Genomic DNA, 12,729 nt, shown 5'->3' with positions numbered 1-12,729 from the left:
CTTCTGTTCACGAATTGATCTGGAAGCATGTAGTATCGGCCATGGTCCTGACCCCATCCTTGACTGGGAAATGGCCTGGATTCCTAAGAAAGGGCCTCCCCTCTCTTTACATACACTAGGACTTCTATTAAAGAAGCAGCTACTCATCTCCCTCTACCCTTTACTCCAACATAAACACACATATACACACATTACTAAAGGCTTAAGATAGGACTGTAAAACATTAAATTATCCCAAGACTGAACAGGAAAATTTAGCATAATTTAGAATTAGCACTGTTATCAATGTAACATTTACTGAATTCAGTCAACTGGGTTATCCCTTATTCCAATATTATCCAGTTTTCCAACACACACACACACACACACACACACACACACACACACACACACACACACACACACACACCAGTGTCTTTATCACACACTGGGTTATCCCTTATTCCAATATTATCCAGTTTTCCAACACACACACACACACACACACACACACACACACACACACACACACACCAGTGTCTTTATCACACACATTGTGAAGTAGCTTTTATTGATCTAGTCCAAATTTGACATTTGTCTTTTTATACTGTTTCAGCAATGGTCAATTAACTTTTTTGTTTCTGCAGATGTTTTCACAAGATCCTCAGTGTCTTTGTGACCTGGGTGTCCTTGTTCTTACTCCAAGGGGCTAGAGATGGTCTCCAAAGAAAGTGCCCTCAGTCATATGGGGTTTAATTTATTATTACTTAATTTTTTCGATAAGAGACATGATTATATTGATTTGCCCAATCAGTTCATTTATTTATTCCATTGGCAAACCTATATTGAGCCACCTGTCTTATGCCTAGCCCTGTGCTAGCTGCTGGTGAGCCACACAAAGTCTTGGCTTTTAAAGCAAACTGGTCTTGTAAAGCAAATTTACACAAGCAGAGTGTACATAAGTATATTAGGCTAACCTTCACCTCTAAATCTCAATGGCTTAGTTAAGCACAAGTTTATTTTTCACTAACTGGAAATCCCAAATAAGTGTTTGTGATCAGGGACAGTTCTTCCCCAAGAGAAGGGATCCAAGTTACTTCCATCTCATGGCTACACCACATAAGCATGGAGAAGCTCACGAAGAGTTTTTACTGGACCAGCCCAGGAAGTGGTGTGCTTCCTTCCCTTCCACTCACATGTCCCTGGATGGGACTTTGCGGTGTAGCCACCCCTAACTGTGTGGGGGGCTAGGAAATGGGGTCCAGCTGTGTGTCCAGTAATAAGAAATGGCAGTACACATAAGTATACATGTGCTGTGTGCTGGCACATTAAATTTTGAATTGGTTTTCTTAATAAAATAAAACATGGACATTGAAACAAATCATAAGGTCACAGACGTGAAAAAAGCAAGTTCCCCTTTAATGACCCTTAGTCCCACTGTCCAAGGATTAGCATTCTTAGCAGTTAATAGTGTGATGTATTCTTCCCGAATGTGTGCGTGTGTGTACATGTGTATGCATGCATTCATATATACACATAGAATTTCTTTTACAGTTGATGTTATGGACATGTGTGTGTGCCTGTTTCTTTTCATCCTAAATTTGAAAGAGAGTTAATGCTCCGTTAGCTCATTACAAAAACTCTTATAAAAGGCCTTCAAATAATAGGGCTTTTCATTCCATTCCATGAACAATTTTGCTTTCTGAAAGGGTCGGGGAACAAGATGTTGGGAGCATTTGTTGAGCAAGCTATGGTCCTCTCTGGGGGTCTGCTGACATGTCTTTGCCTTCCCAGTCTTGCCCAGAAGATTGTTGCAACCTACCGCCTGTGCTCGGAGCAACTGTCCTCCCAGCATCACTATGACTATGGCATGCGTGCTGTCAAGTCTGTGCTCACTGCCGCAGGCAACCTGAAGCTCAAGTGCCCGGAAGAGAATGAGAGTGTCTTGCTGCTCCGGGCCTTGCTTGATGTCAACCTGGCCAAGTTCTTAGCTCAAGATGTCCCCTTGTTTCAGGTATGCAGTAGTTTGGGACCTTGGCCAAGTGCTGTGACTGAACTGAAGATGAAATGTTTTCTTGGCACCTTCTCCACATCTTCTTCCAACTCCTGACACCTCTCCATCTCCAGCCAGCATCCCTGTTGCCAATAATAATAATGTGAAATAATAATGGTGATAGCAATATCACTGTCTAGTTCCTGATTTTAATAAAAGTGGTTTCAGTTTCACTAATTAGAATAATACTTGCTGTTGGGCTTGTTTATTTTTAATCAAATTTAGTTTTCTTTTGTGACTATTTTAATGCCTATCTTCCTTAACAAGCTGTGAGCCCCGTAAAGATGGAAATCATGACCATCTTGTTCATTCCTGGTACAATGACTGGAAGAGAGTCCAGACTCATTCAGTATTTGTGGCCTTTTAAAATTATTTGGCAGGGAAATCACGTTTTACAGACAGTGTTGAAATTTGTAATTATGAATGAGTTTTGGTGTAGAAAAATAAGGCTTGGAATTTTTCAAAGATTTTTGCTGTCAGTCTCGTTTTAGGACCTGTTAAGGTCATATATCTGATAATTCCTCCTTTCTACTTTCTCTCAAATTCTTGTTAACAGGGTATTATATCAGATTTGTTTCCTGGAGTTGTTCTTCCGAAGCCAGACTATGAAGTTTTCATGGAAGTGCTGAATGAGAACATCAAAAAGATGAAACTCCAGCCAGTACCTTGGTTTATTGGGAAAATTATCCAGGTTGGTTCCTTGTACCTATATGGGAATGTACCTGTTTTGCTGTTTGCCGAAGTCAGGAATTAAAAAGAACTATGGTAGATTGGAACTGAACTGACAGCAATCGGAGGTGCATGAATAGAGATAGAGGCAGAGGTGAAGACACAGCAATCTATTGTGCCTTCAGTTTTCATTTCTAGGAGTTATGTTTGAAATCCAAAACTTTTCTTATGACCATCTTCCTTGGGTTTTCTTTTTTTTTAACTAGGGATGAAAAAAACTTTTGTGAGCATTGGGCTTTGAACTAGGCAGGACTTTCTCAGATTCCAGTGATAGAAACCTACTCAAAATGTCTTAACCAACAAAAAGGAACATATTCACTTACCTAACTTGAAAAGTCCAAGAATATGTTGGCCTCAGGCACAATGGGATCCAGGATTTTGGATAATGTCATCAGGAATCTGTCTCTCTTCATCTCTGGGTTCTGTCTCTCTATTAAAACTTCATTCTCAGTTGGGTACCCAGGCTTGGATAGTCCCAGGTGCAAACCCAGAAGAAAAAAGAGCACTGCTCTCCACGTAGCTTCAGCAAAAGTTTCAGGATTAGCTTTGAACTGGGCTGATAAAGTCACATGACCATTCCTGAACCAATTACAGAGAAAGTCATTTATATTTACAGGGGGCCTGGCTTGGAAAATTTTCATTTACTGAGAGTTCCAATCAAGTCAGACAGCATTTAGTCCTTGAGAAAGGAAGTTTCTAATGTAAATGAGTTTGCTAAAATGACCACTGTTTCTATTTCCTCTTGAAAAGCAAATGGAAATGGTGTAATGAACAGATTAGGGGCATTGAAGTCAGACAGCCCTGTGTCTAAATCCTGGCTCCACCAGTGATGAGCATGGGCAAGTTAATTTTCTTGAGCTCAGCATTCCCACTGTTAGAAGGTGGTTAATAATATCTGAGTGGATTAAGTGAAATAATTAAAGTAAGTCACTTGATGCTTGCTTAGCAAATAGATAGAAGCAAATAGCAAAGTAAATAGTAGTTCCCATCCCTTAAATCCTGAGACACACGCATATACTTTATTCATCCAAAAGATATTTAAACAATAGATCCCAAAAAAGACTGCAACTCAGTGTGACTTTAGGAATCCCCTTTTTTAGTCCTTCATCCCTCATTGACATCTGACTAATTTGCAGTTCTGGGAGGTTTGCAATGATTAACCTCTTATATGATGTCTCCTCCCAGATCTACGAGATGATGCTGGTACGACATGGCTATATGATTGTCGGAGACCCCATGGGTGGCAAGACCTGTGCTTACAAAGTGTTGGCTGCAGCTCTGGGTGATTTATATGCAGGTAAAGCTCACATTACTGGCTTCCAGGGAGGACAGGACTCCCCATCCAGTTGGTTGGCTCCAGGGAGATAATGCCAGGCTTGGCTTTGCCATTCCTGGATTGTGATGTCAGAGCCAAAAATAGACCATGACATACAGATGTCTGCAGGCAGGAAATAAAGATGGTGGAACTTCTAACAGGGGACTTTATATGCATGTCATTAAGGCTGAAGGAATTTTCTTAAATGCTGAACAGAGGCTTCTCCAAAGGTTTCCCAGTGAGCGAGAAACTCCTGCCACTGGCCTAAACAGAATTATTCTAAAATCAAATTGCTCCATGGTTTCTTTTCTTTTCCTTTTTCATTCCATCCCTCTTTCCTTCTCTTTATTTCCCTCCCCATTCCCTCATATTTTTTCTTCCTTCCTCCCTTCTTTCTCTTCCTTGCCTTCCTTCCACTTATTTTAGAAGACCTCAGACTTTGCATTAGATCCAGGCCTTGGGAAAATGACTAAACCTCTCTTAGCCTCTGTTTTTCCAACTGTTAAATGGGATTCTTGTGGGAATTAAATGAGATTATACAGGTAAATAATCTACCGCTATTCTACTCAAAAAATGGAAGCTATTATTATTGCCAGAGAAACAGTTTTTGGCTTTTTTTTTTTTTTAATAAAACAAGCCTGTGGTTTTGAAAAGTTTGCCTTGCATTCACACAATCCCTTCTAGTACTTTAATGTTTTTTCTAGTAACGTTTGATGATTGAGTTGCTGTAGGATTTTTGAGGGTTTTGTTTTGGGGAAGAGCTTGACTTTAATAACTAATTTGGGCATTTCAAACTTAATACTTTTGGCATTTGACTATAATATAGGAAACTAAAAAAAAGAGAGAGGAGTCTACCCCATTGTCTTTGCCTCAGGATTCTGCAGAAATGGTTCTTTATTTAGTTCATGGCTCAAGCACACCAACTTTTCCTTACTTTGAAGGATCATATAAAAGTGTTGTTATTTTCTGTTATTAAATATATGTGATGTGCCAACCATAGCCTGTATGTTCCAGTTGCGTCCTGGTACTCCAACAGTATGCACTTCCCATATTGAGCAGCTGAAGAAGAGATTTCAGGACCAAAGAAGCCTCAGATAGAGAAAAAGAGAAAAGAACCATCGTTTTCTAGACTCTTTTACCTGTCAGCTCTTTTTCTCATCTCAAGTCAAACCCAGAGTTCTTAGGGTAGCTGTGAGAGTCAGGCACATAAAGAAGCCTAATAATATGGCATCTCTTTCCTTTGCTGCTATAGTTCTGCTAGACCCAGGCCTAAATCTTTATTTCTAAATGGCATATTTTTTCTGTTTGAAATGAGCCTCAGAAGAAAACACAGTGAGAAGATAATGGCCATAATAACCTAAATATTTAACTCATTGGCTATCCAGATCTCCCACAAGTTTTATAAGGACTCTGCTTGGGTGGCATATTCACAAAGATTGGTTGGTCTTTGAGATGACATTATCCCTTGTGTAATGTTCTGCTCTCACTAGAGCCTTTGTAACTTGTGTTGGATCTTCTCACCCAGCTAACCAGATGGAGGAATTTGCTGTGGAGTACAAGATAATCAACCCCAAGGCTATCACCATGGGGCAGCTGTATGGGTGCTTTGATCAAGTGAGCCACGAATGGACAGATGGTGTCCTTGCCAAGGCTTTCCGGGAACAAGCGTCTTCAATGTCTGATGACCGCAAGTGGATTATATTTGATGGGCCAGTAGATGCTGTCTGGATTGAAAATATGAATACTGTTCTGGATGACAACAAAAAGGTACCTGCTGAGTCTGATCTCACTTTTACACAGAAGGTATAAAATCATTTATTGAAGTGAGTGATTGACCAAAACTATATTTTTATTGTACTAGTAATAAATGCCTCACAATAAAGTAACAGTTTTGGTTCATGAATTAGACTTTTATTTGTACTTCTAGTAAGTAAGCTATGTATGTTTAGAGACAATGTTGTGCAGTGGTTAAAAGCCTTGATGCTGGCTTCAGATTAGACCAGTAGCTCTACAGTTGAGCTGTTTGTTGTATTGGGCAAGTCACATAATTTCTTTGAACTTCAGTTTCCTCATTTGTAAAAATGTAGCAATAAAATAGGGGTGTTGATAGTTACATAAGATAGGACATACATAGTACCTGATTGATATATGGTATATGTTTTGGTTATCCATTGCTACGTAACAAACTACCTTAATACTTTGTGGCTTTAAAACAGCTTTGCTCAGCTGGGCTCAGTGAATCCTCATGATGTCAGCTAGGGCAGCCAGGGCAGGAGACTCTACATCCCTCAATGTCTGGGGTTCATTCTTCTTGGCCTGTCTCTTTCTTGATCTTTCTCTCTCTCCAAATAGCATCTCATTTTCTAGGCCTCTCCACATAGCTTGGGCTTCTCACTTTGTGATCTTGGAGTAGTGACACTTCTCACATGGTGGTTGATTTCCAAGAGGCAGGGAGGGAAAGTTTCCAAGAAATTAAGGGCTATACTTGGAACTGGCACAACATCACTTTCTCTGAATTCTATTGGTCAAAGAAGTAGTGAGTCCTTCCTAGATTCAAGGGTGTGGAGATACAGACTTTACCTTTTGAAGGAGGTAGTAGGTCACATTGCAAAAGTGCACATGAGATGGGAAATTTCATTGCAGCAGTCTTTGAAAAATACCCTCTGCCATAGTAAGTACAATGGCTAAAGAGCTTGGACTCTGGAGCCAGAGAGACGGGGTTCAAATCCTGCCCTGCTAGTTACCAGTTGTGTAACCTCAGACAAGCTATTCAGTCTCTATGCCTTGGTGTCATCATCTATAAAAGGGGGGTAATAGTCTACATCATAGTGTTACTAGGAAGTGTAGATAAGTTCATATTTGCAAACTGCTTATAATAGTGCCTGGTGTATAGTAGTGCTGTGTAACTGTTAAAATTTATCTCACCATTTCAAGGAAGAGTTCCTATACTGAATATACATCATTATCAAATCAAACTATATTTTCCTACTGCATTTAAACTTCACAAGACTAAGAGTGAGTCATGCTTAACAATGAAAGCCCTAATTATCAAAATTATACCCATATACTAATTATAGCATGTGCATAATTTTGATTATATAACATATAAAAATAGAAATAAGTTTTATTACATGATTATGGACTCTGTTATACAAACTAATTGTACAGACATATTGGCTGGTTTTGAGATTAAAAGTAAAAATCAGTGAATTTCTTGATGGCTCTTCTCAGCTCTGAGTGTGAATACAACTACTGTCACAAGTATGGACCTATTTTATTTTTCTTGATATTTAGAGATGACATTGCTGTTGATGTCAGCCCCATAACAACTGAGACCTTCCTGGGGGATGCAGGTTTTTAGTTGTGTTTGAAGTGGACCACATAATGTACAAGGAACTGTTTAACCACAAGTTTGGATGAGCAGCAGGGAGCAAAGGGTTTCCTCTTTTCCCCTGAGACACCAAGGTTTCCACTGACTTTGTGTATGCTCTGAGGCTCCCCTGAGTATTTGCACTGCTTTCTACAGGAATATGCCTGTGAAACACCAGGATTCACAATGGGCTTTCCTTTCATTCCAAAAAGGATTCATGGATATATTCTTGTCACTCTGGCCCTGGATTTAGCCATAAGGGATTCCAAAAGGAATCTTTCTTGGGAGACTTGAGCAAGTAAAACAGAATGAAGGTATGCAAAGTTCTATGTTAAACAGTGAGGAAGGAACAATGAGACATGTGAGAATCTAGTAACTTCTTGATGCTTCAACTAAGGCTGCAATTCAGTGATGCTCTGACTTCCGTATTAAAATTACAACTCACCTGATTTTGAGCATTCTCCAATCGCATCTCTACTCTTATCTTTCTCAACTGAATTTTCACTATTTTATATGCTGTATGTTTTGTTTATCATCTGTCTCCTCCCCTCAGAATGTAAACCCCAAAAGGACTGGGATTTTTGTCTGTTTTATTCTGTGCACCTAAAATAGTACCTGGCACATAGTAAGTGTTCAAACAATATTGTTGAATGGATTCAAACCATCTTTGTCTCCACTAAAGCTTTCACTTGCAGATGGAATTTAACCCTTGGCCTACCTTCTACCCCTCTGCTTTGCACTTTCAGCTGTGTTTAATGAGTGGAGAGATTATCCAGATGAGCTCCAAGATGAGTCTGATCTTTGAGTCTGCTGACCTGGAACAGGCCTCTCCAGCTACTGTGAGCAGGTCAGTCAGGCTTGCACTGGCCTCCTGAGGGAAGGCATGGCCTCATTAACCTTAAGCAGGAGGGAGAGCTTGAAAAATCCACAAATATGATTAAGCTCTGGCAAAAAACCTGTGTTATTTATTTTTACTTAGATTTTTCATAAAGTCAGTCCTCAATCCACATTGTTGGTAGTAGTCTAAAGCCAGGCAAGCACTTCAGAAAAGAATTTGACATTATCTCCTAAGACTGAATCTTCACATGTCCCATGACCCAGAAATTCTGCTCCCTAGTATATACCCAAAAGCAACTTTTGCCCATGTTTAATAGGAAACATGTATAAGAATTTTCATAGTGGCACATTCACAATAACAAACACTTGGAAACAACCCAAATGCCCATTTGAATTAATGAGTTAATCTGTAATAAAGTATCAAATTATAATATTTATATAGCATTCAAAATAAGTGAATTGTATTGACATCCAACTCTATAGATAAATCTTAGTAAACATATTAAGAATAAAATATTAGCAAATTATGTATAAAAGTAACCCACAATAGTACATATAGCATAGTACCCCCTTTAAATTTTTAAAAACAGCTGAAATAAATATATGTACATTTTAGGAACATACGGAAATGCTGTAAAACTATTTAAGAAGGAAAGAAATCAAGGGACAGGTGACCACGAGATTCAAGATACTGTGTTGCCTCAGGTTGGGAAAGCCAGGGGTATAGCGTAAGGGAGACCATATGGTTATATGAAGGTTATTGTCAAGATCCTAGCTTCCATCTTGGTGGTGGGTTCATGGGCACTTACTACATTATTGAATACAGTTAACCAGAAAAGGCCATGCATAGGCTACTGATGAATTTGCCAAGGATATTAATCCAATCCTATGCATCTAAAGTCCATAAAAAATAAAATCAGTCCACATTCCCAAAGGCAATGTAAAGGAGTAGAAGGAACACATGGCAGGTTAGACCAACTTGAGTGCCCACTTATCATGGCTGTGTGACCTCTTCCAAGTCACTTAGCCTCTCAGATCTACGGTCTCTTCATGTCTAAAACATAAACCATAAAGAGGAATATTTAGAGATGAAGGCCACTGGGGCCTAGCATAGTACCTGATATGCAATAGATGTTCAATAAATGGTAGGTGGTATTAAAACAAGCAAGAAAGTGCCTAGATACAACAGAAGGGGGAAAAATGTGCTAACATAAAATGCTACATGCCAGTACATAGTAATAACAGTTTCCACTGATTAAGGGTTTTCTGTGTGTTGGACATGGTGCTAAATTCTTTATTGGCATTTTCTCCTTTAACCATTACAACAACTGTATGAACTCTATATTTTTTATATTCTTCAGTTTATAGACAGGGACACAGAAGTTCAGAGACAGTAAGGAAACCTCACCCAAGATCCCTCAGCTAGTAGAATCCAGGCTGGGATTTGCATGTGGGTCTCTTTTGATGCCCAAGACTCCTCCCTTATCACTGGTCTCCACCCTTTCCTGACAAAATCTGTGCACCTTCGCTTTGGCCTGTTGCTGGTGAAGGTTGTGCCCCAACCCAACCCAAGCCCCAGCCTTGTACATCACCATGACTGACTGCATCTACTTCACCCCGAAGTGTTTGAGAGTCCAGATGTGGATCGGACTGGTCCTTTGTTTGTGCTTGCCAGGTGTGGGATGATTTACATGGAGCCCCATCAACTGGGCTGGAAGCCCCTGAAGGACTCATATATGGACACCCTGCCTTCCAGCCTCACTGAGGAGCACAAAGAATTGGTGAGACCATCAGGTCCCTTTCCTTCCCTCTTTCCCTGTCTCCCTGCTCCTCATTTCAAAGGCCTCCAAAGTACATCTTCACTTCATAATTCCAGGAGGCAAGAAGAGACAGGAAATTCCCTGCCTGTCCCCGCTACCTTGTTTCCTGGCTGCCTTCCATTTCCCAACTTTCCTCTCCATGTGGTGGGCATGGGGTGGTGAGGTCAATTTTCCCTTTTTCTGCTACCTTCTCCATTACTCTATGTCTCCCCAGTAGAGAATGATGGTGCTTGAGAATGTTCTATATGGTGGCTGGAATGTCACCCCTTTCCCCATTGCCCCACTAACAGAAATGTCTATAGAAGTTATTCTAGAGATGGACCAGGTTAGGAAGAGCTGTGTTCCTTTCTGCACTGCCACTCCTCAGCCTGGTAACCTAGACTCCATATCCCCCACCTCCAGGGAGCTGGAACCAGTTAGAAATGCTTCTAAGAGTGTCCATTCTTCGCTCCTAAAAGAGGCGTGAATGTTCATGTTAGATGGGTACTTGAGCAGACTCTCAAGCTAGGGAAGCAGGAAGGGAGAGGCCCTGCTTGTGGTGCTCTTGGTTTTCCCTGAATGGAATCCCTACGAAACTTTCCCACCAAAGAAGGCAAGAAGGGTCTGAATTCAGGGTCTCTTCCCACTATGGAAACACTCTGGGGAACTATGTAGGATGGCCCCATTCCTGGCACATTTACATACATGTACAATGTATGTAACCACATATATTTATGTGACATGTATCAACATGCATATTCAGGGGCCAGTCTACACACATACACAGGAAGCTTTCAGGGATTCCCCAGTGTCTTTAACACAAAGTCTAACTTCTTATCAGAGGTCTGGCCCTACCCGCCACCAGCCTCATCACTTCTCCTCTTCCTCAGCCTGAGCTCATCACCCTCCAGCCCATGTGTCCTGTTTCCATTTGTAGAAAGCCCCAGGTTTCACCACCTCAAAACTTCTGCACTTTTTCTTCCTCTTCCTGGAGATCATGTCCCATTTCTTCATGGGAGGAATAATTCGCCTTCATCATCCTGGTCTCAACAAAAAGGCCGCCTCCTTCAAGAAGCCTTCTCTGACGACTCTACTGAACACTTCCTGTTACCCCGATTGTAACATCTTTATCTGTTTCCCACGAGTACTTCCCATCATCTCTTAAGTATTTTATTCACTTCCTTGCTTATTTAGTCTATTGTTTACTGCCCGCAGTAAGCTCTCTTAGGCCAGGAACCTCATCTATCTTGTTCATCATTTATCCTTGGCATATACTACACTGTAATTAGTAGATGCTCAACAAATATTTGTTGACCAAATGAGTATACCACATATCCAAGTTCACATGGATATTCATATATGCATATAAATCCATCTATACATTCATATGTGCATGCATATCCATATATATGTACACACACATCTATGAATATATTTAGTGATGACCTGCCTACTTCCAAAAAAATGACTTAGGATAATTTATGGTAAAATTTAACTTTTATTTATTTTACAAATAAAATACAGTGGTCCTCCCTTATCTGCTGTTTTGCTTTCTGTGGTTTCAGTTGCCCTCAGTCAACCATGGTGCCTGTGTTACTCACCCCCTTCCTCTCATCATGTAGGCATTTAATTATCTCACATCATCATAAGGGTGAGATATTTTAATTGCAATCATATTTTGAGAGAGAAAGGAACCACATTCATGTAACTTTGTTGTAATACATTGTTACAGTTTTCTATTTTATTGTTGTTACTCTCTTATTGTGCTTAATTTATAGATTAAACATACATAGGTATATATGTACAGGAAAAAACAGGATATATAGGGTTTGATACTATCTGCTGTTTTAGGCATCCTCTGGGAGTCTTAGGATATATCTCCTACAGATAAGGGGAGGCTACTGTATAACAAAAATGAAAAAATACTAAAATAGGAGAAAATGTGTCAATTAATTTTTCTTCAAAATAGTAAATAAGGTGGGAAGACAATAATCATTGTACCCACAAATAGGCACATACAGGGGATTACTGAAAATGAACCCTGAACATAGCTCTGCATTTCCTATGGTCATTTATACAGGTGCCCACCTTATAAATGCCAAACAGACATTTGCAGATCTGTTGTTTAGAATTCCTAGCATTTTTTATAGAAACAAAGTCAGATATGATGTCTGGGTCCTCAGACTATTTTATGCATCCTGTAGCTGACCTACAGTAGCTACAAGCCTCGCTAAGTATCCAGCTCTAGGCAGTGGAATAGAAGGGGTAGGGATGGCCTGTGGGCCGCACAGTCCATTAAGTAGGAAGCTGGAGGAAGGGGCTGTGGTGCTTATGGTCTTTCCCTGAATACACCTACACTCAAAAGTAATCAGCAACATTACCAGCATTTTTGGCATCCCCAAGGTGTACCAAGCTCTTGGTCTCAAACTCATCTCTTAATAACATCTTCAAATTTCACTTTCTACTTTCAGGTTAATGACATGTTCATGTGGCTTGTCCAGCCCTGCCTGGAATTTATCCACCTTCAGTGTAAATCTGTGGTCCAAACATCTCCCATCCACCTTGCCTTCTCAATGATGAGACTATACTCCTCTCTACTTGGTAAGTACTGTCTAATTCTTAAGCCATATGGGGGTTGGTGTTCCTTA

The 12,729-nt window shown here is 40.1% G+C and overlaps 1 protein-coding gene and 1 long non-coding RNA gene across 9 annotated transcripts in view; one reads left to right on the top strand and one right to left on the bottom strand.

The window, feature by feature from the left end:
- Window positions 1–12,729, top strand: part of DNAH3 (dynein axonemal heavy chain 3) — a 216,719-nt gene that overhangs the window by 97,917 nt on the left and 106,073 nt on the right. For all 8 annotated transcript variants that reach the window (XR_012122282.1, XM_073215466.1, XM_073215470.1 and 5 more), the window contains 7 exons: window positions 1,773–1,992; window positions 2,588–2,722; window positions 3,946–4,057; window positions 5,601–5,842; window positions 8,192–8,292; window positions 9,958–10,063; window positions 12,553–12,682. Coding sequence is in view for 7 of the 8 variants with exons in the window: in XM_073215466.1 (XP_073071567.1) it covers window positions 1,773–1,992; window positions 2,588–2,722; window positions 3,946–4,057; window positions 5,601–5,842; window positions 8,192–8,292; window positions 9,958–10,063; window positions 12,553–12,682 (1,046 nt within the window). In the remaining variant the exon portion in view is untranslated. The remainder of the gene's footprint in view (window positions 1–1,772; window positions 1,993–2,587; window positions 2,723–3,945; window positions 4,058–5,600; window positions 5,843–8,191; window positions 8,293–9,957; window positions 10,064–12,552; window positions 12,683–12,729) is intronic.
- Window positions 1,978–4,611, bottom strand: LOC140844086 (uncharacterized). The gene is made up of 3 exons (XR_012122288.1): window positions 4,021–4,611; window positions 3,084–3,339; window positions 1,978–2,114 (listed from the first exon to the last, which is right to left on the bottom strand). It is a non-coding gene; the product is annotated as an uncharacterized lncRNA (long non-coding RNA).

The sequence above is a fragment of the Manis javanica genome, chromosome 10 (genome assembly GCF_040802235.1).
Source record: "Manis javanica isolate MJ-LG chromosome 10, MJ_LKY, whole genome shotgun sequence".
Classification (NCBI taxonomy): domain Eukaryota; kingdom Metazoa; phylum Chordata; class Mammalia; order Pholidota; family Manidae; genus Manis; species Manis javanica.
This window is presented reverse-complemented; position numbering and strand designations above follow the sequence as displayed.